At 43.1% G+C, this 26881-nt stretch overlaps 1 protein-coding gene across 1 annotated transcript in view; it reads left to right on the forward strand.

Moving 5' to 3' along the window:
- The window catches only part of LOC124262157 (glycerate kinase-like), a 29220-nt gene extending 13897 nt beyond the window's left edge, over positions 1–15323 (forward strand). Inside the window, exons 4-5 of the mRNA XM_046696619.1 lie at positions 13689–13864; positions 14296–15323. Coding sequence (XP_046552575.1) covers positions 13689–13864; positions 14296–15204 — 1085 coding nt within the window. The 3' untranslated portion in view covers positions 15205–15323. The remainder of the gene's footprint in view (positions 1–13688; positions 13865–14295) is intronic.
- The last annotated feature ends 11558 nt before the right edge of the window (positions 15324–26881 follow it).

A 26881-nucleotide genomic window follows, 5' to 3' on the forward strand; every position in this document is an offset into this window, starting at 1 on the left:
TGACGACAGGAGGAACTGAACCGAGTCTATGAACCTCAGGCCGTTTAAGCTGAAGGAGATGTATCTCTCCATGTTGTTGGGGATGCACGTTAGGTTGCCGTCGACTTTCGCGATGGCCTGCATGATCAAGTGAGAGTCATACCCTCTCAAGTTGTGAAAGACAACGGGGATGTTTATTGTCTTGGGGTTGATTCTAAGCTTGAGGTTGCACACACTGTGAGCGGCGCCTCTATACTTACCGGTGACGTGGCAGTGATCTCTCACCGAATCACCGTTCAGTGGTGAGTCACACACGTGACAATTAGTGCTACAGGCGTGGGCTAGCCTGTCGGCTTGGGTCATACGCGATGGGAGCCGACTGCATACAGTGCATTCCTAATAATTTTTCTTCCTCCTGCAAACACTTTAGAAACTTTTCAGCCGCCGACCCCTATACACTACCGGAGCTGCTTCCCCATCACAACGGATCTACTCACGCATCCAAACCCACAGGCCTCATGCTCTTGTGTGTGGTTGGGGTACCCCCAACAGCCTCAACTGGTTTGACCAAGGCTTCAAAGTCGGCGTAGATGACATAAGGCACAGACATTTGGTTCTTGTGGTTGTCGAATTTTAGGATATTGGCACCTTCCTTAGGCATGTCGACTCGTATGGCCGTCTGCCCCACACCTTGACAATCCTCCCGGTGGGATTCTAATAAATCAGCTCGGCTGAAACCGTGCAGGCATCGCACACAAAAGTGTTTTTTACCAACGTGTTTCGACTGGTTGTGCAACAGCCTGCTGAGATGTTTTATCCGCATGTAGTGATACTTTTCACCTCGCTGGGTCATGAATATATTGGTAACATGGCGACCCTCCTCCCCCAAAACTGGGCTGACCCTGTGCACTATTGTTGTGTTACCTTCGTGCCCAAAGACGTTTATGGCTATATTATTCTGTTTTTCTACTTTGGTGATCTGGGATATGGGGGTTGGTTCATCTATACCATCCCAGTTGAGCCCATCGTCTTGGGGATAACTAGAAAGCCTGTCTGAATGAGTGTCAACTGGATACAAGTCTGCCCTGATAGCTACCCTCAGGCAATCGTCTCCTCTATTCTTGACGTTGACCATGGCATGTTTTTTCTTATAGTAGGGGGGCAAGTCTGGGTATGACCCGCCTCTGAACGGCACGTAGTTAGCTATGTCTAGATAGACGTTATCGATTTTATCTACAGCCCACCCGGACCCCAAGTGTGTGTAGCGTTCTAGGTATTCTCGTATCTGCTGAAAACTGGTATCGATTGATGCGTCTATGGTCTCTGTATGCATGACCATTTCTTGTTTACCTCAGAAGTAAGGCTGAACGTACTCAGTGACCCCATTCCCCGCCTGCTTATCGAGTGACATTTTCAGTGTGATCTGAAACTTGATACTTCCCAGATTGTTTAGTTCCTGGTTTACTTTATCAGCTATCAGAGGCTTGATATCTGTGATGTCTATGTTCCTATCAACATGCATGCGCCAGCCTCTCAAATAGTTGCCTACAGCACGCTCAGTGGGTATGAACTGTAGGTCAATAGCTCTATTCTGCCGTAATAGTTCTACAAGCTGTGGTTTTTTGCTCATACGGGAATATCCGCCTAACCCCAAATTGCGTTCTTCGGCTTTTAATTGTTTTACAGTAGGAGGTTTTGCTACAGGGTCATGTGATAACAATGCGACTAACCCGGCTCTCCCCAGGTTTGAATAACCCTTGAATCCAAGCTGTTTTGCTTGGGCTTTTAACCGTTTTACCGTGGGAGGGGCTTCTAAACCTAGTAATCTCAACAAGGCTGGCTTCCTCATTCTAGAGTAACCCATCACCCCCCTCTGGCTCGCGATCTGCTTGAGCTCGCGAATAGTAGTCATAGTTGCGTACACACCTAAGAATATCAATCTCTAATTGGACCGCCGTAAAGGTAAAAAATTAGTAAATATCTAGATACACCTTATCGATTATTCCCTCGGCCCACCCGGAACATGCGCAGCATAGTAGGGTGTTTTGTATTACTTGCAACGAGTCGTCAACAAGTATATCTATCTCCCCATGCACATCTGCTCGCCCCCCATCAAAGTAATTCCATGGCACATCAAACCCTACTTTTACCATGATTGTAAACGAGCACCCCTTATATAGTTCACTAACAATCATGGGTTTGAGGACACTGATATCTATACTTTTCCCCACATCCATCTGCCAGCTTCTCAGACAACCTTCCCTGGGGTCAATTTCCACAAACATAGCTATAGGTAGGTGTGCACAATCTCTAATTCAGCCACTGTTAAAGGGAGGTAACTCCTCCAGCCTTACACTGCTATCTTGAGAAGTCGCCTACGTTCTTTAATGTAGGCCTTTTTATTCTCGTAGATGAGATGATGTCTGACTATGTTCGCCCCGTGAGCTTTGCATAGGCAGTAGTGCCCTTTAACCCCTATACCACACACAGAACAAGTGTAGTTAGGGCTTCCCATGTGGAAACAACAGTACCCCTCAGTCCTGCATCTCCTATCACAGGCTTCTTTCTTCCCCATAAGTATGTATTCGCATCGGTATGGAGCAGGTCTCATCTTTAGCATACTTATATGAGTACTTAGTCTAATTGTTTTGCAACCAACGCAGTCGCTGCTATACCCAGCGCGATGAAGACCAGTTCACGGTCCATTTGCCCCTTGGATGGTGTGTAGTACTGAGCGAGTGTGGGTTTATTGAGTGGTTCCAGCTGTTTACCTGTTAGTAGGTAGTATTCTCTCGCTGCGTCGTCGACATCGTGGAATGTTTTAACGGCATGGCTCTCACGCCTGAGTTGTTCGTTAATGTAATCGATCCTCTGGAGACGTTTTTTAGCGTACTCGGATTGTGCCGCCTGTAATTTCTCAATAGCGAGGTCATGCCTCTTACGCTCTGCCTGAATCTCAGCCGCGTGTGACTCTCGTAGTTTCGAGAAGAGGAAATTACTCCCGGAAAATGCCAGGGCATTTACTAACGCCCCACCGACCATCATGGCGATCGTAGCCATCCTATATTTACTTCATAATATTTTCAGGTAGTATCCCTTGTTTTACTAGGATGTCCTTAGTGGCCATCGCCATACCAAGGTTCATTATGAGCATACCCATATCCTGCAGGTTGAAATCTAGGTTGATAGTCGGTTGTTTAAGCACCATTTTGGTCAACCTAGCATACCCTACGGCTAGACTTGCGACCACGGTGGCGTGGTATGCGTCGTTGACGAACGTTTTCCCCTCAGACATTATGTATATGATATTAAAATATATATTTTATTGCATGATATGTGGGTTGACCTCTAATTGCGGGGGTTTCTCCCCGGGATCCCTGTGTCTTGTATATAACCATGAGATAGCCACGGCAGCAGTTACGCCTACAACCAACAAGAGTCGAGTCGGGTTCACCGTTATACTTTTATGTTGGTGACACCACCTTTTTTTACCAGCAGCTACTCTCTTAGGATTCTTCTGCCTGGTGACTGTAGGGAGTTGGGGTTCCCCCAACTTTGGGTTCACCTCCCTGGGAGTCTGGGTCTCCCCCAAAGTGGGGGTCTCCTGCCTGGGGGTTTGAGGCGGGGTCTCCTCCTGTGCAGCATCCATCTATACTATTATTATTATTTTTCCTCTCAAATTGACAATGCTTTGCCGTGATAATCGCCGCCGTCACCGGGGCTAAAAACATACCGTATTTGTGGTACAGCACGCAGCTGATAGAGCTCAAGGCGTGTTCAATAAAAGGGTCTTTCTCAAGGGTCTCCCATGGGTAAAGTCGGCGCTCCGGGGGGATGGGAAGGAAGTATGACGCAATACCAGTGTATATCTGGGTCATAGCCGATCCTATAGTTTTCGTCATTTCTGCCCCGAGTCTAACCTCGTGATCTAGCGCACAGCTTATCGATTTCTTCGGGCTGACATTTTGTGAATTTTATCGAGTGTATTCCCCAAAGTAATGTTTGGCTTTGCCACCAACAGCCAACGCCACCAGTCTCTCTCGCTTATCATCGTCCCCTCGCTTATCATCGTCCCCTGGCACCAACAGTTGTTTGAGCAGTTCATTACACTCCATCTTATAATGTAACAAGCAAGTTTTAGTTTTAACAATATAATATACGGTGTAGGCGAAACACAAAGAAATGAAGGTTAAGTTGCACACGACGAACACTTCAAAAACAACCATCAGTCTTCCCTATAGAACTGTAACAATTAATTGCTAAGCATTGCCAAGCTTTGCTAAGCATTGCTAAGCATTTGCTAAGCCTTGCTAAGCTAAAACACCCTATAGGCCACGGGTTGGTCGGTCTTGAGCACGAGCTTAGCATGTTTAGTTTCAGCGAGCTGTTTCTTCACACGTTCCCTATCATGTTTGCTCATCACATCGTTCTCTCTCAAACACTCCTCAAACGAATCCCTGTCCTTGCAGTGAAATAAGGCCACCCATCGCGTCTGCTCCCTGAGGTCTTTCAACACCGAGTTGAACTTCTGCGTTAGTACCAAGACGCTGTGATTTATGCGGTCGGCCGGAGAAGGCCAGGTACGCATAGCATGTCTCTCTTTTTTGTTGTCTCACGATCAGCGCTGCAGTCGTCCAGTATGAACAGCGTCGGTTCCCCTTTAAATTTCCCGTGATAAGCTTTCAACCAGTCCTGCAGACGTGTCCCTGTGTCGACTCTGTGTACGTCCGGGTCCGTCATCACCCAAGGTCTTTCCATGTACGTTCTATTCATGCTCAGAGTAGGGCACATGATAACGATGTTGTCGAACACATCCCTGTAGTACCTCTCCAACATATCCAGCACGAAAACGGTCTTCCCACAACCAGTCTGCCCACACACTATGGCGCAGTGTGGGTCGCGGGGCAAATCAGTAGGCAGTGGCCTAGTAGATGGCTTGCACGAATCTCCCATTGTCTATATTAAGTTGCGCGTCCATAATAACGTACAGATATAATTTCAACTTGCCAGCGGGCTGAGCCTTCTTGGTGATCTGATGGTTATCCCTCGCTGCCGTTGTCGACGCGGGCGACCGCTACCGTGCAGTTTATCGCCATCCGTGGAACGCATGTCCAACCACAGCTGCATTTGAGGTCAGGTACTACCGATCTGCACGGGCGGATAGGTCCAGGTCCTTGATGACGGTTGGTGCCGGGTCGGTAGTTTCATTATCTCATCCCACTGCTGGTGCGCCCTGATACCGGGCGCTGAACAGCTGATTGGGCACGCCCGATGGTCACTTCCACCTTTTCAATCTCGGGTTGAAAAACTTCTCGTCCCTTCGAACGGCTTGTAATCCTCCACGGGACGACCAGGATGCCTTTCATCGATCGCTACCGCACTTTCATGTTTATGTTCCACAGTGTCGCTCTTATCCCGATTGATCGCTTCTATGCCTCAGGACCCTATCGTATAAGATGGCCACCTTCCCCGAAAGTACTGGCTTCGAACCTGCCTGGCCAGCTCCGGCTAGTGACCATGTCGAACTCCAGAGAGATGTTGTCTATGGTGTAACTGGCCTCATCACCGCTCGGGCGCGACGCACTACTTTGCTGTAGTCGTTAAACGTGAGTCATATTCAAGCCTATCACCCAGCGCAGCCTGGTAAACGGCGCTGCGGTCCCGGGTGAGCAACTCGAAGTCGAAAGCCGCACGCAGAACCTGTTCCCCGCGACGCTTGGGCGATGGCCTTTTCACCGATCTTGTCTAACTGGTCTTGCGTGAAGCCGTATCCCACACGCAACTGGGTCGATTTGCTGATGCCCTGGTACACGTCATTGACGCGTTCTCCTTCGCTTTTCCAGAGGTCCCCTTAGCAATAAAATATGTCGCTGTCGTCGATGCTCAGCACCTCATTACCGCTGATCTTGATGGTGGTTTCCTTGATGATGGCCCGACCTACGTTCCGCACTAGCTCGCGTTTGTCGTTGTTGGAGGTAAGCGTGAGGTTGAACGCCAGTCGAACCGTGCCTGGTACAATGAGGTCATTCTCGCCAAGATTTGGGAATCTAACCAGCAGCGTTTGGTTCTGGTCTATCTTGCTGGGATTGTTGGTGATGGTCACCTACTGGCGCACGGCTCTGACGCCTAGAGGCTCTCTTGATCTTCGAAAAGGATCTAGTTTTCTACCATACCTTGTTATATAAATGAAATATATAAGTTTTAATACTAAATAATGGCTGAAGGCGGTTATGAGTACATCCCTATGGATGATATGTGGGATGATAGTGCCCAGGCATTGGAGGGGGATGACACCACATTCACGCAAGGCAACAAACTCGTGAAGCAGGCCGTCAACGGGTTTTACGATGGTTTAAAAGGGGATAAACATTACATCGAGCCGTGGGGGCGAGACTATTCCAAGTTTTTTGTTGATGGTAAGGGCACGCTGCGATTGAAGGCTCGCCCAGAGATCGATCTCATGAATAAGCCCACGAGAGAACCGCTTGCCTTATCAACACTCGGCAGTCGCCATGGGGGTGACTTTATCCGCGATGAACTAGGCTTCATAGATTACGGTGGCGCACGGCCTAAGCTTCCCCTGGAGGCCGTTCAAGATCTGCAAGACGTCAGGGGCGCCACATCGGATCAAGACATGACTGATAACATTGAAAAGCTGTTGACCACCTACCATAACAAACCCTTACCCGGGTTCGAATTTACCGTTTGGGAACTGCGGGGGCTGGACAATGCCATGCAAACCATTCGTGTGTCACTCGTGGACAACATGGCCAAACTTGACGCGAAAGACAACCACATCGCCCATGAAAAGGTCAAACTCGGACGAGTCTCTGAAAGCCACCATCGAGGAAGGAATGCGTAATTTGGAAGAGGAAAGAAAGACCCGGCTGGAAACGGCATCCTCCTTCCGAGAACAGCTTCGATCCCAGATCAGCCGTGTGCGGGAAACCGTTGATCGAGTCCTCTACAAGGACACCACGTTAGCTGACAGGATCCGAATCCTCTTCCGAGAGCAATGCATCACCATCGCCAGCATTCTGACTGCATTGGGCTTCATCATATCAACCCTGGTGGTGTCATTGAGTGGGGGTCCCCCACGCCTGCCGGCGGCACACCACCAAGTGGTGGGGGTGTCAAAGACTGGATAAAAAAACACCTGGAATCCCTAGGGGAGGCCCTGGCTAAACTGGCTGGTAAGGCCGCGGAAGCCCTGCCCGGCATCCTGGGTAGCATCGTCTCGTGGCTGCTGAGCGTTCTGGCTAAAACTGCCACATGGCTCAGTCAAAACCTGTGGGCAGCCATCATCGCCGTGGCAGGTTTGGTGTACGTAGCGGCTAAGGAATTTTTAACCAAATGAGCCCCAACCCGGCCGTGACCCCGCCAACCACCAGGGCTGTTTTACGGTCAATGTGCTGCTGAACGTGGGACTGTACATGGCTCCGAGCGATATGCAATTGAGAGTAAAAAAAGTTGTGGGCTACAACAACGAAATAGTCATAGCCACGGCGGACCAAAAGTTGGGCTGGTTGAACCCTAGGCTCCGGGGGTGGCGCCACTATACCCGTTTCACCGGTCGTGGGTGGTGGGACGTGGGGGACGTTGACATCAAAATTGACGCCTCTACTTTTGGTCCGGTCCCGTGGCTATGACTATTTCGTTGTTGTAGCCCACAACTTTTTACTCTCAGTTGCATATCGCCGAGCCATGTACAGTCCCATCGTCGAAGACGAGTCGACTTTCGACCTGGCGTATTCCAACACGCCTTGGTAGCGTTTGATGGCACTCGGGAGATCAACTGGAGAATTGATAGCATCCTCAACGCTAACAACGAACTGTTTCTGAGCCGCCGTAGCAGTCCCCTTACCGAGGATGTTGGAACGCGATTTGGCGCTCGCGCAGCCAACAACAGCCTCACACGCACGCTCAATCGAAGTCATTCAATCTGGTTACACCAGCATGAGTAAACCCTTTCGACGTGTCCAGCATGAACTTTTTCCAGTCATCCGCTGCCCCCTGCTCAAACCTCCAGACTCGGTAATCCTTGCTGTTGTTGAAAGCCATGTAACGGTCATCCCACTCGTTTGTTGTGAGGTGATGATACGACTTGAAACCCCATTCTTTCATCTTCTCGCTGGCATCCACGAGGGGCATGTTGTGAACGATGGGGATACCCAACCCGATGGTTCGGTCCCGCAAACGCCAATCCGCCTTCGGGTTTAGTTCAATCGTTGCAAATACGCTCAGAGGCCCGCCTCTATCGCATTGGTTGTTTATCGCGCTCCATGCTTTGTCCTGTGGGACTGGAGCTGATCACTTTAAGGATAACGCCTGACCTGGTAGTACACGCTGAACGTGAACACAGACTGACTCAGCGGTCCACGCCGAGTGTCGGCCAATGTCTCAACACACCCCGTTGTAGAGCACCACACGGCGAAGTTGAGTTGATTCTGCCAGAACTGCATCGGGTTGTTGAACCAAGCATGAACTACCTTAGTGTTAGTCACCGAAAACCTATACCGATCGAACACATATATGAACTGGGCGTTGAAATACAGCCCATCAGCGACCACGATCTTCATGTGGGGGAAATCTATGCCCAGTTTAGGGTAAAACACTCCAGGGGAGTAAGACACTCCTTGGGAGTACATTTTAAAACTATCATATAATGAGTTTATATACTCTAACATATACATAACACTTCCAGGAATAACGAGCGGCGGGGCCGTTCAGCTGACGCACGCAATCGATAACACGTCGGGTCAACTCGAAGTCACACTCTGCGATATCACCTACCTACCTGGACGAACATCAACGCCAGCAACAATAAGCTGATCGTTAGTGGCGCCCGCAATCAGATAACTGACGGCTACTACAGCGTGTGTTCACTAAGCGACGAGGTCTTCAAACCATTGGGAGCCGAACTCAAGATGAACGACTCAAACGGCACAGTGGTGTTAATCAACAACGGAAGAAACCCCTTGAGGCTCAGCCGGCCATTTGCGAGGACACTAGGTATGTTGCCTGACGAGATAAAACCAACGCACTACCGCCACAGGCACGGTTACCCCGACCTAGTACCGCACCGAGAGCTGTGCATTCATCTCGCCAAGTGAGCACAACGGACAACATTCAAGGGGTCACCCTTCCACGATACTGAGAGCCGTATCGGGTGAAAACGGAGAAATACAATGACTGTAGAACCGAGTAGTTTTCACCGCGGCAGTATAAGAGGTTAACTCGGGCAACATCCCTGAGCTGATAATATCGGTGTTAGATATAAATCATAATCCCCGTGAATATAGGATACCTCAGCATAACGCTGCACATAAAATGACCAGCTTAACAAGGCCCCGGAATGAAGGTGAAAAATGTGTCAATGCGGGGATATCCGACCTCGGGACACACGCTGATTCGACGACCCCGGAGTAGATGGTAAATTGTATGCCTTGCAGCTTAAAAACAGTATTTACAAACGCGTTGAAGTCCCCTCCATAGGTGGTACTAGCAATCTAAGTGATATGGTAGATACCTCAAGAGCGGTCATCAACACTCGGTACACCCTAGTCCACACCGGTGATGATAAATGGATAATATACCCATCGTTCGGGGGCAAACTGTTCGACTTAGAAGATGTTGAGAGCACTATCGTCACCTGAAACACCCCATATACTCTCGTCTTCACCGAAGATGACAAGTGGGTGTTGTTACCCGATAAAGGCGACTGGTTTCTCAATATTAAGCTTGACTCCCCCTACGTGTTCACGGAGAACAAAGACAACTACCTAAACAAAGTCGTGAACAACAGAACACTGCTCGTGGCTTACGTAATCATCAGCCCAGTCGCCAGTATGGCAGCCCACATGCTATCGAGTAAACCGGGAATGCAAGACGTGACATTGCAGTTGGTGTCTGAATTTGCTGGCGTGGTCAACATCCTGACGAGCCTACCGGATAACGCCACTCTGGTCATCCAAGTCTACCTAGGGAACCATCGCGGGATGATGTCTAAATCGTGAGGGGATCAAACTCGGGTGGCTTAAACGACACCAGTATCACGCTTGCACCGTTTACGTATGGTGGGTGTCGACTCCAAAACCAGTCTGGTAGGAGTCACCGTGATCGTGGAAGACACGATATCACTAACCAAGATCTTCCTACCTGACAACATACACTTCATGGGGTGAAGTGCGCCCCTGAACTATTATCAGAAAACCAGTTGGAAATTATCCCGTAATAGTATTATAGCAATGATTAGGCACCACCCCAACGCTACGCTTAACGACCTAGGGGACACGGAGGGATTCGATCAGCCTGGTGAGGAAGACGCCTTGTACGTCCTACACTTGAAAGACAACGTGTATAGGCGGGTGTCGTTATCTGATTTTAAAGAACCGAAATGGATAGTCAACTTAGCCCTCACCTCACCTTATATCTCATTTAAGGAACAAAGTTTTATCTCTGAAATTAAGAATAGCGGTACCTTGCCCTCGTGTTTCGTTCCGGGGCCTAATACAAGGATTATGCTAAGACCGTCACCCAATATGTTAATGGCATTCAACGGGGGTGAGTTAAGGTATGACTGCTACGGGACCATAGGGGTTCCGGCTATGATACCAGGCTCCACACTCATCATAGAAGTCTATCTCCTGAGAGCTTATAGTAGTATAGAACAACAACTTTTAACCCGGGTGACAGTACACTGGAGCCCCCGGAACAATGGTCAACGTTACCGTATCATCATACAACTGGACCCCTCAATGGGTTCTATAGCCCCCTCAATAAGCCCCTCTTATGGGGATCGTGTGGATGCAGAGTTACCTATTAAATTCTCACCTATTCTCCTACATGAGGATTTACACCTTATAAGCCTCAAGTTCGTTGATTGACTGTTAACTGAAACCCAATTAAAATATCTTTTGTAATATATATTATAGGGATGGGGCTATACCCAGTCGTAGAGGAAGTCGTGAAGACTCTGGAAACCGTAGATGGGTTCCGCTTGAGACAGTTATGTGATGTAAAACGCCAACTAGAACAAGACCGTGACACTCGGAAAGCACTATATAAGAAGTACCATAGAGCTTTCAATGCCGTGGACGGGACTGATACTGCCCTTATGGCAACCAGCATGGGACTAGGTGCGGCAGGTGTTGGGTTGTTAGCTACCATCGTGGCTGCACCTATAGTGCTAGGTATTGAAATAGCAGCTGGGGTGACAGGGGTGTTAGGGTTGGTGCTTAAGTTTGCATCACGCAGACTGCATCGTAAGGCGTTGAAACATGACGAGATCAGGGTTCTGGCCGAAGCAAAGCTGAACACGGTAAGTGAGCGTATTTCCACGGCACTCACTGATAGTAAGATCTCAGAGGAGGAGTTTCGTTCAATTCGAGAAAAAAAAGTACATAGAACAGGGGATACAAAAAGCCCAGCAAGCCTTTATTACAAACACCAAAGAGATCATAGGCGATTCACATTAAACTGTTTCATCGAGGTCAACATGACATAGTGCCACGTGTAGCGATGATGCAATCCCAGGATAGACCCGTTAAACTGAGATACTTCAGCTAAGTCCCCGGTAGCTCAGTCGGTTGAGTGGTGCGGCCTATTATAGTTTGCGTGAGGTATACATGTGGGTTGGTATCCCGCTAGTGCCTCAACTTTTTATAGGTATATTCCCGGCAACGTGTGGGCGGGAAATCAACGGGGGCTCAAAAGTAGTAGATGCAATGGTACCAAGATCTAAGGGCCCGACAAAAGCCTTATTTGGGAAATAAGGCTTTGCAGAGGCTTTTGTTGGACTTGGTCCAGGACTATCATTGTATATACTACTCACTGTGTTTTTGATTTTAGCATCAGCAGGGGAAGGGTAAGGTACAATATATGGCCTGTATACATACCTACAAAATGAATGATCTGCCATTCCTCATATAAGAATGACTGCGTCAGTTCCTGCAGATTTTGAACAGGAGGATCACTAACTCAGTTCCATAAATGTTTAATGGGGCTCCTTGCGGGCCATTGTAATGTTTCAATGGCGGTTTCAATGGCAGTAATGTTTCAGATATGTTCAAAGACACATCCAAATCCGATACATTGCCCAAATTGGACGAATCATACCCCATCAACTCCATTTTGTGATTGGGAATTATCAGTGACAATGAATGAATTTTCCGTTACATCAATTTCGTAATCACAAAGTTTCTGTGACATTCGATCAATTCATGGAAATTGATATATACAGGTTTTTTCACTGATAAAACAGCCCATGCTTTATGATGATAGGGGATAAACCCTAATCGGGAACAGTTTTTATTATTTTACACTTCATTATGGGGTCATTTGTCACAATATACTGATTATTTATCAAAAAGTATTAATTTGGTGACAATTAATGGTTTTACAAGATTATCAGTAGTTTTCTGAACAACATATATATTTACTAATTACTGATGGAAACCCAATGTAAGTAAACGTGAATTCGAATCACTTGTAATATTGATTTTGTAGGTATACAGGCCATTTATTGTACCTTACCCTTCCTAAATCACAAAGACTCTGTCACATATCGCAAAGTTTCCGTCGCAAAAATCACAAACAACTCCACACTCACTGTAACCAAGTTCCCTATCAGTGTAGCCTCTCAATCACTGAAATTATTCGGTTTGTGTCAGTTTGCTATTTTTCATTGTTGACCTGAAGGAGCACATGGCTCTGGCCCCTAACACAATGTTTGACACTGCCCACACTAGCTGGCAAGGTCACCTCAGTATGACGAGAGACTGTGCTGCTGTCTGTAGGGACCTCATGATCTATGATTTTTATGATCTATGATGAGATTTTGATTTTACAAGGTATATTCATTCAATTCTTCACTTTAACGGACAGAGCTATGACTTATAAGAACAGTCGAAGCTTATCAGATGGTATTATTTAGAGAGGCCCCTGATTGCTATTGTTTAAGTATAAAAAAAGTATCCCAGCAGAATAATGGATAGATAGATTGGGATAGATCGAGAGAGAGTTCGCTCAAACGCATCTCATTCAGTTAGTGTTTATGGAATTTAAAACATTCATTGAAACACAGTTACTTCACAGAGTTAAATTTCCATAACACTGACCACACGAGAATTGCCTATGAGTGAACGACACATGCTCCCAGAATCTGGTGTTAGAGATCAATCGGTTTTGGACATCAATGATAGTTGGAAGTTAGATTGGAAAGTCAGTCGTTAGTAGGGCTGGGACGATACACTATGTCACAATACGATATGCATCGCGATATTTTACTTGCGATACGATACATATCACGATACATACACCTTGAAAGAACGACACAGTATTAAGATTTAAAATGATTTATTTCAAGGTATTTGTGTGTAACAATAACACTATTGTAGTAAACTAACAAGTAACTCTATCATACTTGCATATTTTTCTCTAAATAGGTACTTTAACATGTTTAAAATAATACTGTTTGAAAAAAAAGTCGTGTATCGTTTTGTATCGATACACCTGTCAACGATACGATAGCTGTATCAAACATAAATGTATCGTGATGTATCGGTGTATTGGTGAATCGTCCCAGCCCTAGTCGTTAGATATTTGTAGTTTAGTTTACATTTTGAGGCTTTGGTTTTAAGGGAATATGTATAGCCCAGTAGTTCCCTTTGCCCTGAACATGATACAGTACAGCCCCAACCTTCCCCCAGGTGGTGGATCAGCCCTGCTGCCAACTCCATGTCCCCCTATATCCCTGGGGGAAGAGATGGAGCTGACCCGCCTACTGGCCAGCAAGGGGGCCACCATTCAGGAGCTCAACCTTGTCCGCTCCAACATCGAGGTTCTCAAAGGAGGAGGACTTGCTCTGGAAGCCAGACCAGCCTCAGTGAGTCATGAACATACTTCTCCACTGGTTAATACATTTGACCTATTATAATTGCTTTAACTACCAATCATGAAGTACATTGGATTTTTTGCATCTGCAAAGTCAGTTATAAATTGTCATTTTGTAATTTAATGAAAATGTTGTGAGGATGTCTCTCTCTATTAGAGTACTTCTAGTAGAGGATTCTGTATAATCCTTCGCTTCATTAATCGTATGATTTTTCTAATATATATTATTCCAGAAGGATGTAGGTGAACTATAGACCCTTTTTAGTGTTAGTTCTTATTGACATTTTCAGTAAATGTTATGTGTGATTTTTGAAGTGAATCCTTGATATTTCCTGAATTAATTTCAAACAAATTTTTTCCATGTATATTTATCTATACTGTAGCATAATGGTGTAGGTACATTAATAGCCGTGGCTGTTGCAGGTGATATCTCTCATCCTGTCTGATGTGATAGGAGACCCCCTTGACTTCATTGCCAGTGGTCCCACATTCTTCAGTGCCACTGATGCCAGTCAGTGCATGCATCTTTTCAAAAAATTTGGAATTACAGACCAGATTCCCAAGTCAGTCTTAGAATACTTGGAACAACAAAAGAAAATCAAAAAAGATTCCATAACTGTTGATAGCCCTGATTTTGAACATTTGGCCAGAGTTCAAAACCACATTGTTGGAAACAACACAATAGCCACTTCAACTGCATGCACCACAGCTAGAAATCTGGGTTATCTCCCCTTAGTTTTGTCAACATGTTTGAGTGGAGACACGAGAGAAATTGCAGCCATGTTTGGGAATCTGGCAAAATATATCCTGTTGATATTCAGAAGGAACTCTAAAGAGTATAACCCTGTGTTGGCCACGCTGGAAGTTGACCTGGTTCGAACTGGAATCAGCAAGGACAAACTAAATGAGGTTGTCACTGTGGTGGAGAAAGGCAAGAACATGCAGAAAGGGGTTTGTATTGTAGCAGGAGGGGAGACAACTACGCTTGTGAAGGGAAGTGGTCGTGGAGGAAGGAACCAGGAGATGGCGCTGGCTATTGCTCCTTATCTTGCCGCCTTGAAAGGAGACTCTGTGTTCAAGACATATAGTCAGATCTGCTTCCTGAGTGCAGGCACTGATGGACTTGATGGACCCACAGATGCTGCAGGGGCTGTGGTTGAAATGGACTTTACGCAAATCCTGGCCGATGAGGGAATATCGCTTGATGAGTTCTTGCAGAATAATGATTCCTATAATCTGTTTCGTTTAGTCCGAAATGGGTCTAGTCACATCAAGATTGGCCATACTGGGACGAATGTGATGGACATTCAGATATTGATGGTGAAGCAATAATGTTCGTGACACAGTTGACCGCGTTTTTACACATAGTATGCAGTGTATTCCAGGGTATGTCAAAGAAAACCAGGATTTCTTGAGTGTTTGTCTTGTATTAAAGGCACAATGTCACACTTTTCGACAATATTTTTGTCTATAATATATATATTGGGGCATATGCACTCACTTTAGCTTCCTATTGATGCAATAAAAGACTTATTATCCTTTACAACTTGCCTGAAATCGATAATTGAAACCTCGAGGCGAGCAGTTTCCAAAAGATACGTGACCAAGGGAAAAACCGAATCGTGCCAATCTGGAAGGATTTCATCTTGGCGCATGAACATCAGAACTACTTTAAACAAGTACCATAACTCTATCCCTGTTTGATTCCAATGTTTCCTCATATCACCAAAGCACTCGTACATGGTATTGCTGTTTTTTGGTTTTACTTATTAAAGAAGGAGAAAAATATATTTGTTAAAGATATTCTAATGTTATTATTACCAGCTGATCACCTTATATTTCCAGTTCTATTAATTTTCTAAATAGGGTTGAATAATCACAAATGGGAATTGTTTAATTGAATATACAAATAAAAATATTCTTTTTTCAGCTACATTAAATCTCAAAGCAGATACTAAAATATGACAAAATATTTCTCAAACTGAACATTCGTGTAACCTTGCTGTCACATCCCTGGTGGAAATTTAAAAGAATTCTCTGAAAAAAATATGAATGACTAAACAAAAGTCAGACTAAAATATCCACAGAGATGTGAAATATAAGCCCAGTGTTAAAGATTAAAGTTGATTAGTTACATACAAATATAATATTATTGTTTTTAAATCTCGTAGCAATTTATAATTACATTTCCTGAAACTGTTAGAAGCCCAAGTACAATCTCCATAACAAGACCGCAAGATCGACAGAAATACACACAGTTGGACCCATGAGAGTTATTATGTCAACAAACGCAGACGCATGTATTTGAATCTCTCACCGTTAATGGCATGATTCTTATTTGAAACTTCATAATAGGCAGCAAAATACTGTTAGCTACGTTCTTTGTACTTTCAGTATGATGATATATATTTTTCATGATTTTTTAAACAATGACATAATGCCATAAACGATTTAAGTACTCGGGATTAGTTTTACCAAAGCACCGCACTCATTACGCGCGTTCTGATTGGTTTGTTGTATTTTTGCACATAGCAAGCATCGAGATAGGGGCGAGTCTTCTTGTAGGTCACGGAAAGAGGCGAGTAGTTACGAATGATACATATATGGAATGGGGTCTTGGACAAATGCCACCCGGACAAATGCCACCTAGGACAAATGCCACCTAGGACAAATGCCACCCAAATAAAAATAGAAACCACCAACACAATATCATGTTTCCCAGATGTATTTGCATGATAATTCATTTTCATTTACACTTTCATTATTGCTTTCATTTTCATCTTTTTTCATTTTTCATTCACATTTTTATTAATATTGCTTTCATACTCCTTTCTGCGATGAAACATATTCAATTTGGTTGCGCATATTGGAAGTGAAATGGTCAGTTTGTTAGTTATTTGCTTTATTTAACATCGCACGCATAACTAAAATATTTCGGCGAAAGGATAGTACACTGATTAAGAAATGAGGGGGAACAAAAATATAAATTTTAAAAGAGTGGTGTTACTACCCAAAAGACAACAACAAAAAAACCAACTGAGTATTAAGGGTAATTTGAATGGGAGGCAGAATTAAAAAGGTAAAAAAATATGAAATAGGTAAAGAGTAATAGAGATTTGGAATTTAATATAGATGTAGTGTAGTGAATGGTTATTGTTATTATTATTGTATGTTTTCAACCAACCAATGTTTAAAAGCATATTTATAATGTGAATAATGATAAACATTATAAGGTTAAAAAATGAAGTTGACAAAAAGAGAGAATTCTTTTGAATTTATTTGGGATTTGTTAGAATGTGCTTGAGATCAGAAGAGTTAGCATTGTTGAGTTCCTGTTTTAAAGCATTGGTAAATGGGGTTCTTTGTTTATTATATTTTGAACAGTAAAAGATAGTGAGGGCTATTGGTTCAGGAATTTGGCAAGTGATACATTTGTCGGTTGGATGAATGTTGATTTTGTTTAGTTAGTGATTAAGATTGCAATTTGCTAGTCTAAATCTGGTTATGGCAACATCAATTCGGCGTGTTTGGTGATAATTTTTTACATTTTGTATTTAGTGTTTGTTGAATTTGTTAGAGTGGATAATGTTTTCATATTATTGGCCAGTTATAATTGAATTTATTTATTATTATCGTGTTAACTTTATTTGTTAGGTCTGTTTTGGAGTAAGATATTTTTATTTTGCTATTTATGAGAGTAGTCCAAGTTTGACAGCTTGGTCTGCGAATTTAAGAAACCAAATTATTCATCAAAGTCTACATAATTTTACAACAAAATCAACATTAAAGTCAGTAAGGGTGGTGATTGTCCTCTCTGTGATGGTAAAATAACTGTGTGGCTTTCGTCCTAGGTGGCATTTGTCCAGGTGGCTTTTGTCCGGGTGGCTTTTGTCCTGCTCCCTATGGAATGATACCAAAGCTCCATACATCAAAACCTGTCACACGCATTGTTGTATCACAAGGTTTTCATTATAGGATATTCATAAAGAGCATTCCAAGGAACATAACTCTAAGGGGTTCGTTTGAAAATATATTTTATTCGGCAGAGGGCGCGAGAGTCGATTTAATGCAACTTTGCATTAATTAATTCGAACTTTTTAATTTCATATTGTAATCTTAATATGTAAATCCTTTCAGAATATATTATATGGTAGCTTCACTGGGGACTGATAGTTCGTATTATGAAAGAAATGCAATCTTGATTTTTAGAGAAGTGTGGCGTGATAGTGTGCCTTTAAGTATCAGGTCGAGCTTAGTAAAGGTCTTCTTCTAAAGTACCTGTTGCTGATACAAAAATGTTGCAGTTTCATAGCCTTTCGTTGCCATTTTTACTGTTTCAGTAGCGATATATTAAGTATTAATTATGATTAATGTGGGCTTTTGTGCGTTTTTCTGCAAAGTGTGAAAGTTTTCTTTGGTAGGCCTGGACAAGGTCACTAGAATTGCAAAGAGCAATTTTCAAAGAAAAAAGACAAATTTATCCCGAGATGATGTCAGAACACTTCAGCAAACACTTGTTCTCACTCAGTAAAATCTCATTTTCTGATGTATGTTTGTAATGTCTGATGTATGTTTGTTAATATACTTTAGAATGTTTTTAAATGGTATTAGAAGCGGCCAACGATGGGCGTGTTTCACCTTCATACGACAACTGGGCTCCTTTCGTTGGCTTAGCGAGGAAAGATGCAAAGGCATTCAACACTGAAGCTGAAAAATTAAGATCACTGACAAAGCATCTTCAGGATGGAGACTTTGATGCAGGGGATAGGGACCTAACGGAAGATGTCCTGATGCAAATGCTGTGTGAAAAGAAGGTACATGTGACATATATGACATTACACTATTATCAGTTAGACAGACTCAGTGAATTGTGCAAACTGTGGTATGGTATGGCGTAGTGTGGCTGGGCGTGACGTATTATAAACAAGCTCTTTCAAATCCTACAACAATCCGGTTTAAAGGCGAACACAGATGTTTCCGGGATAGCTGACACTATTCCGTTACAAAATGGGTTGAATTCCTTTGATTTAATCTGTAGAGGAACTAAATCCACAAATGAGATAATGGGCTCTTGAATCTGTACAGCATTAAGCAAGTATGTATCTTTGTAAGTGTATTGCCTAGATGCTCAAGTATTACATATCCTTGGTAAAAGAAATTATATCAGTGTCGCTTTGAAGTGTATCCGCGTATTAAGGCGCCACAACTGAAGTGGAAAGCTTGGTCACTCATGGTTTTCATAGTTTCTATACTGAATCCTGCAGGTTCCTGAGGTACGGCATTGGTGTACAAAGATGGAAGTAGACGCCAAAGGGACAAAACTGGAAATGATAAACAGACTGAAGGAAAAACTGAAAAGCAAATCAACCTTCAACAAGTTATTCTCAGGCATATGGGGCCATTCTGGTAATTACTCAAGCTCTATGACATTGTAAATGACCAGTGTGAGTTCTTATAATCTCCAACTGTTGGGGGGAGAGGATTTAAAAGTATAAATCTCGATCCAGTGGTTTCAAAATGCCCTTCGATCTCAAATTGCAAGCTTTCTTATGACACTTCTTCTAAATACAATCCACACAATGAAAGAATAAATGTAACTTCACATCACTTGACAGTGGCTAGGCAATGGCTGGACAGGTTGAAAAACCGTATGTCTTCTAAGCCAACAACACACAATCCTATAACAGTCTCTTCTCTTGGAAACTTAAAAAACATTTCTTACTTCTTAAGTATCTTAAAGCTCTCTTACTCTTTCTCACGCTCTTTCCTTTCACATGTGTATCTTAAATTCGTTGTCGCACACTTATTGTTGTCGATCAGGTAAGAACCCACAAGTCCCCACAAAAGACAATTAGTCTATAAGTCTTAGTTACAGTGGTATATCACAGCTGTTACCAATCCTGGGAAAGTAGCCTCGGACATCTGCTGGCAGCAGGGGCTGGCAGATTCTTATGTCTCAACTAATATATATAAATAGTATAAGCACATGTAGGCTCTCTCTTTCACACACACACACACAAACCGTAACAAAGTTACAAATATGATATATTGTATGTACAACAAATGCCTAAAATTAGACTCTGACAACCCGTATGACCTTCTATGAATAACGAACAAACAGTATAGAGTCTCCTTGGAAGTGTTCACCACGAGTGAGTCGTGAAAAATCAGGCGGCAGGTAAAGTGATTGAACTTGCAATTTCTTGTGACCAACAAACAACAATCAGAATCAGTGTTAAACATTTACTGCCGCGAATGTTCTGTTATTACACTGAAAGACAAATGCTTCAAGTTATGGTAAAATACAAATCCGCCACAACATGGGGGGGGGGGGGGAGGGGCTGCATAGCACGTGTTTAATTGGTGACAAATGAGGGATCTCCTTTGCCAGAGTAACATTGTTCTAATTAAGATACTGATGTGCAAATCAAGCATATTGAGTTGAAAAAACCCGGTAAAGCGTTCATCTGAATAAAACCGAGTCCCTGTACCTCACAGCATTTCAGTTCTGCTGTTGATGTCATCCTAATCTAGATCATACTGTCCTCACCTCCAAACCAATCCCCTTCCAGAACACATGGTGTGGTGCTGGATATTTTTCTGGAATCGTGGTTATAGGATATTTTGTGTAACTTAAACTACAACCATTTTGGTTGCTTGTCTCTGACTTTTTTAACACACTTTTTATCTTGTTCAGATGAAACAATCACTCATGAGGTTACCTTGAAAAGATGACATGTAACAATAACGTTTGCCCCTGGGTATAGTTTCTGATAAAAGTCAGGCTAATTTTCCTCTATGAGTAATTATTTTCATGTTCGTTCAAGGTGGATGGGTGTCAGCCTCCTGCCCCCACAGAATCGTGTATGCGTTTAAATCCATCCTGAGACCTGAAAGTGTGAGGGACCATGTGGATTTATTACTATCCTTGTCAAGACAACCGCCAGTAGTCATCAGTGATTTAGCCCCGATGATGTCACGTCATGGAAACAGGAGGCGGAAGAACATGTTCTATCCAAATGAAGGACGTTTGGCTGAAGCAACTCCTGAGAACATACAAAAGGCGAAGGACGGAAACTTTTCTAAGAGCATACCTTACATGAAGGAATGGCTGACAGTAGCTCCACTAAATGCTCTGGACTCCGATGCGCATTTCCTGCCATCAAGTGAAACATTCTGTTTGCTTGATCGATTTCATGAAGGGAACACGAAATCGGAACAAGAACTGCTCAGACGTATTTCGTTTGTTCCCGAAATGAAAGGCAGAATTAATTCTCAAGTAGAAGAGCAAATGCACAGGAAGATGAACCGGAATAACTACTTTCTCGATGTCATGTCGCCAGGGAATTATATGTTTGTCCTTCGACTGCTGTTGCATTTTTACAATCAACAAACAAACAAGAAAATGACAGCCGCAGTCGAAGGACAACTGAAAAATGACATTCTGTGTGGTGAAATTCGACACGACACGTTTGGCCGCCTGCACCTTTCAGGTAAATGACCTGATGTGAGCTGATTATAGAAAATGTTTATTGAACTGAAATTCAGTGTCTGATCGATTGATATTGTAATAATCAGTGTTTCTTGTCGGACAATGCAACAGAAGGTAAATTGATACAGTTCTATTCTACCGTGTGTGTTCATATACTTAACATGCAGCGTAATTTAGCATGCATTGTAAGAAACTAGTATTTTCATTGTCATTGTTATCACCGAAGTAATATGCTAAGTCTAATAATCGAGGCTGATTGTCGATGTTTTTGTACAGGGGAAGCAGACCGTTCCACGATGCATGAAGACAAACAAGAGCGCAGAAAGGCATCGCTCAAATGTAAGTAACATGGTTGTGTCTGTTACATACATTGATAGATCGGGATACCCTCGCTATGACCCATTTTACTGCACCAGTTCAGACATGGACATAGAATGGATACCCCTTCCACTGAGAGATATATTTCCTTGTTTTGACTGTACTTTGTACGACACAGATCACAAGGTTACCTTGGAACAGCTCCGGGTAGCTCTGCAAGAGGCCAGTCAATTAAACGCAAGACGACATCGCCCAGGGACGTCAGAGCGCTTACAGGCCTCGGTATTGGAACACGGACTGTGTTTCCGACGGAAGACTCCCGGAGATGGCAACTGCTTCTTCCATGCAGTTGTAGATCAGCTACAACGCTTGGATGGCAGATCAGCATTTGATCACATGGAATTAAGAACTGCAGTTGCTAACAGCTTACGGAGGTATCCTTATGTAAGTGCTTGCAGTGATATATATCCGCACAAATATCTACTTCTGAATGTAACTTAGGTTTCAAATACGCGCGCACTCACTCACTCACACACACACACACACAGAGTATTTTTGTGTTATACTAGTTTTTCTTATATATTGATTTATTTACCACAGGAAGGGGGCACACACCTATCCCATTTTGTCGATGTACAACGGCACAAAACCTGGAACGTTTACTTGGAGTCGATTGCTAAATCGGGTGAATACGCTGATCACCTTGTGGTACAGAGAACGTCGCAGCTTCTGAAAAAAGACATTGCTGTTTTCACAAGTTCTGAAGATGGAACCGCGTCAGACAATAATGTTGTCATGATAAGCGGTGGACCAGGAGCAGCTATCATGTTAGGTCACTATCATGAAGCGCATTACCAGAGTCTCGATCTCCAGCGTGATGGAAAGTATTCCGTATTCAATATTGTCATTGATATAGATTTCTTATTCCAGAAAGTGATGTATTCAATACCAAATACTTGCTCACATATGTAACACATTTTGTTCTCGCACTGGGTGACAAATACCCATTACAGACCCCGGTGGCCTGTAGTTGAAATCAGGGTGTTGATATCATAACAAAGTCCCACATCATAGGCATTGCATTCGTGTCGTACGACAAACTGCGGTAATACTTTTCATACAATGTGGAATATTTTCTTGAACCAGCACCACTTGTTCGTCTTTAACACCTAATGGCACTGTGTATATGAAGTTTATCATCATATATCAGTATTAATTCACTCGTAAAAATAAATTGATGATAACTATAATACGTCGCTTGTCAAACCTAAATTATTTGCGGGCAGGTAAGTATGGGTCAGGGACGTTGATTCCAGCGGCCATGATGCTGTCTACTCCATCTCAAAAGCACCAACCTGTGACGTGGTCGACGAACGGTGCTGCTGGATTTACTTACATTGTTAACATTGAAGCGTAAGATCTGCTGCGTTAAAGAATCTGTTACGTAACGCAGTGCTAATAATGTGACTATCACGTCAGTCTGTTGTGACTCTGGGACGATCTGGTGGACGTGCATATTCCACGGACCCATTGGCTTGAGATATCTGCCAGTCTACCAATAGCACTCAGACTGACATTAAAGCGGACAGCAACCTGCCGCTGAGTGACACCGGACTCCTTTCAGCAAGTGTCAAAAATGTCTCATTTAAAGATGCGATTTCAAACAGGTACCTGAACGGTGAACTACAGTGAAAAAGCATTTATGCATGTGTATTGTCCTCTACTTTCCATGGATAGAGCGAGTTGTACGTGCAAATCACTGACATTAAGTAGCAGGTGGATTTCCATATTGACAATTTGAATAAAAAACGTTAAAGAATGTAATAATGACATTTCAACGGCCTAATGTGTTTTTCAATACTGTTAAGACAGTTTGTAAAGCATTCAGTTGTATATATTTCAAAAGAAATACGAAGATTTTACAACTTTTAAGAAGTCGTGTTACCAATAACACGTCCATTTACAACTTTTAAGAAATAGTGTCACCAATAGCTTGACCCTTCATTAATGACGCTGAGTATATATTCAGAGACTAAGCCTTAGTCTCAATGTACGCTTGCTGTTACAGACGAATACATAAATCATATTCAACATTTTAACAGGTACAGAGATAAAGAGATAAAATATTTATTGTGCAAACGTTCCATACAGAAACAGTGACAATATTCTATAAACTACATAAACAAGATATATCATGAATCATATATATATATATATATATATATATATATATATATATGATGAGTAACAAAACATATTATAATAGCACATTGTTTAGAACACGTATAAGTTAATTTCAAAAGCTTTTGTGAAGTGTATAAAGACAACGCACAGTCTACCTCTTGTTTACAAGCACCTGTTTGTTCTTATCTTGTTATTATTGTCTTATCCCTGTAGTTATAAGGATCATGTAGAGGATCATGTCTTTCTGCAATATTATACTTTCACTCCAAGTGTGCAAGTACTCCCACATATCCTTTGTATTTATGATATGTATCATAAACTTACATTTATAGTATGCATAAATGTCTCTTATTGTGTTATGAAATAAATGGTTTAGTTTGTTATACTGTACCTCATAGTTGTGTTCTCTGTGTGCACTGAATGCGTTTGTATGGTTTTGTAGCTTTAAGTACTTCTGCGGCCGTATCACGGCGGCGGAGCAATACCTGAATGGGTTCCATACGAAGTACTGACCCAATGTCATGCAGGAATCGAAGTGAGTGACTTTAGTTTTACGCCGCTAAAAGCAATATTCCAGCAATTTAACGGTAGCTGAATCTTTCCAAAACAGAGTGAGGAAAACATGACATGGATAATTCACTTACGATCAAACATACTGTAACACATCAGCCAAGTGGGCGTTGATGCGCTCTGTATTCTGTAATGTATATTGTACATATAGCAGGTTGCTCTACGTTACTACACGATACATAGTTAAAGCTGTGACCAGGGTGTATTTTTGAAAAAGGGTATAATAGGTCTAATATGTAAGTTAAAAAGGAATAAGTTATAATGACATTGTTTAATTATATCGGCAAACGTTCCTGCCTGATTGGAAAGCACACAGTATGACCGAAGTTTTGTTGGGAGTGTCGACCATGTATAAACAGCACAGAGATTTCCAGGCTATTATGCCTGGAAACCGGGCATTCTGGACTAAATAGAATTGATGTGAAGGTTCTCAGAATACATAAAATGTGGTCATATACGTGTTATCAACCTTAAACAAATACTACATTTCCCGTTTTGCTGATAATAAACCGACTGTCACATATTTAACTAATAATTCTTATAAACACATGATATATGTTTAACGAAGTGAAGAACATTGCAAAAGTTTTTCATTTCACGCAAGAAGTCGGCGCGAGATTTCTGACAGCTGGTGAGATACAGAACTCAAAATGACTCCCTCCATTGACTCATTTAAAAGTTCCCTGAAAACCCATCTTTTCAGAAAATATTACGATCTATAACTTAACTTAACAAAAATTTCAGCCTCGTTCTAACATAAACTTTCCCTTTGTAAATATTTGTAAATATGTAGCGCTTTCAGCATGCCTTATGTGTGGAATTCAGCGCATTATAAATACACATATTATTATTATTATGTTTTACAGATTAAAGATTGTATGCAGCAGAGAGGGTTCGGGTGATCCTGGCACAGTCAGGCTGGTAAGGCTCATCATCAGCTCAGGGCCCTTGCCCCCTCTACACGCAGCCCAGACAGCGAATGGGACTTCTCCTCCCAGGAAACGCTGCCTAGTCGAACACCCACCAACAACTTTTCGGAGAATATGAAGGCTCCCCAACACTGCAGCCTTCTGCATTACCCAGAGTGTCAGAAGGGCTGTACTCCCGGTGGAGAAACCGGGTACTCTCTTGATCTGCGCCAAGAGATCAGGAGGTACCAAACCTAGGGCACCGAGAACAATGGGGAGCCTGACGACAGTGTAGTTGGGATGCAAGCGAGACATTTCAAAGGCGAGGTCCGCATATTTATCATGCTTTTTCCTTAATCTTGCCAATCACATTGGTGTCAAAAGGGACAGAAAATTCAATGATATAAATAAATTCATTGGCTTTATCAAAAAGGACAAGATCAGGTTTGTTGGCAGGAATTCTTCTGAGGCTGTATATGGGCCTATTCCACAGAAGTTCGGAGACGGTAGTAAAAGCAACGAGCCAAGCCATCATGTCGTTTAAGATATGCTGTTTGTGCCAAGGAAGGGCATCCACTGACAAGGTGTTGGACAGTCTCCGTGAATTCATTGCAAACACGACATTTCATATTGATATTTTCTTTAAGAATCACATTTAGGCGATTGCGAGTGGGAAGTGACTGGTCCTGAGCAGCAAAACGGAAGCCCTCAGTTTCACATTTAAGACCAGCTGACTTCATCCAGGCGAAGGAGTCGGAGGGATTGCTATTCCGTTCCACACACTGCATGTACACACGATGCAATGGCTTCTCAGAAAGCTTCTCCACAAAAGACCGACTCTGGGCAGACTTGGTGAAGGACTTCACCTGGTTTACTCCCATCGCTGTACCGTCCAGCAGTACATCGCCATCAATAAAATCTACCTGAAATCTCAGATTCTGTCCAACAATCTTGGCACGCTTAAAATAGCTGTGGAATTCCTTGCTTTCATCATGAGTCTTCACATGCATCACCAGAGGATCATCCGATAAATAAATACGTGCAAAAGTACACAATAAAATTCTGTCATGAAGAGCCTCCACATCAATCAAACCCCGACCTCCAGAATTAATTGGCATATATACACGGTTAAGAGAGGAACGAGGGTGGTGGGCTCTGTTGTCAGACATGATCCTTCTGGTCAGGCGGTCAAGACTCTGGATGTCTTGTTTTGTCCAATCAACTACTCCAAAGGAATAGGAGAGGACTGGCACAGCAAAAGTATTGGTGGCTTTGACCTTGTTTCGAGCATTTAGCTCTGAGCTCCAGATTTTCTTTAAACGAGATTTGTACTCGGCCCGAAGTTTGTCTTGAATCTGGGCATTCTGGAGCTTGTCTCGAACTTGCATTCCAAGATAGGTGTAAGCCTGATCTCCCACAAGATGCTCAATAACTCCTATTATTATTATTATTATTATGTTTTACAGATTAAAAATTGTATGCAGCAGAGAGGGTTCGGGTGATCCTGGCACAGTCAGGCTGGTAAGGTTCATCATCA

The sequence above is a fragment of the Haliotis rubra genome, unplaced genomic scaffold (assembly GCF_003918875.1).
Source record: "Haliotis rubra isolate DU_JTF1 unplaced genomic scaffold, ASM391887v1 Scf824, whole genome shotgun sequence".
Lineage (NCBI taxonomy): Eukaryota > Metazoa > Mollusca > Gastropoda > Lepetellida > Haliotidae > Haliotis > Haliotis rubra.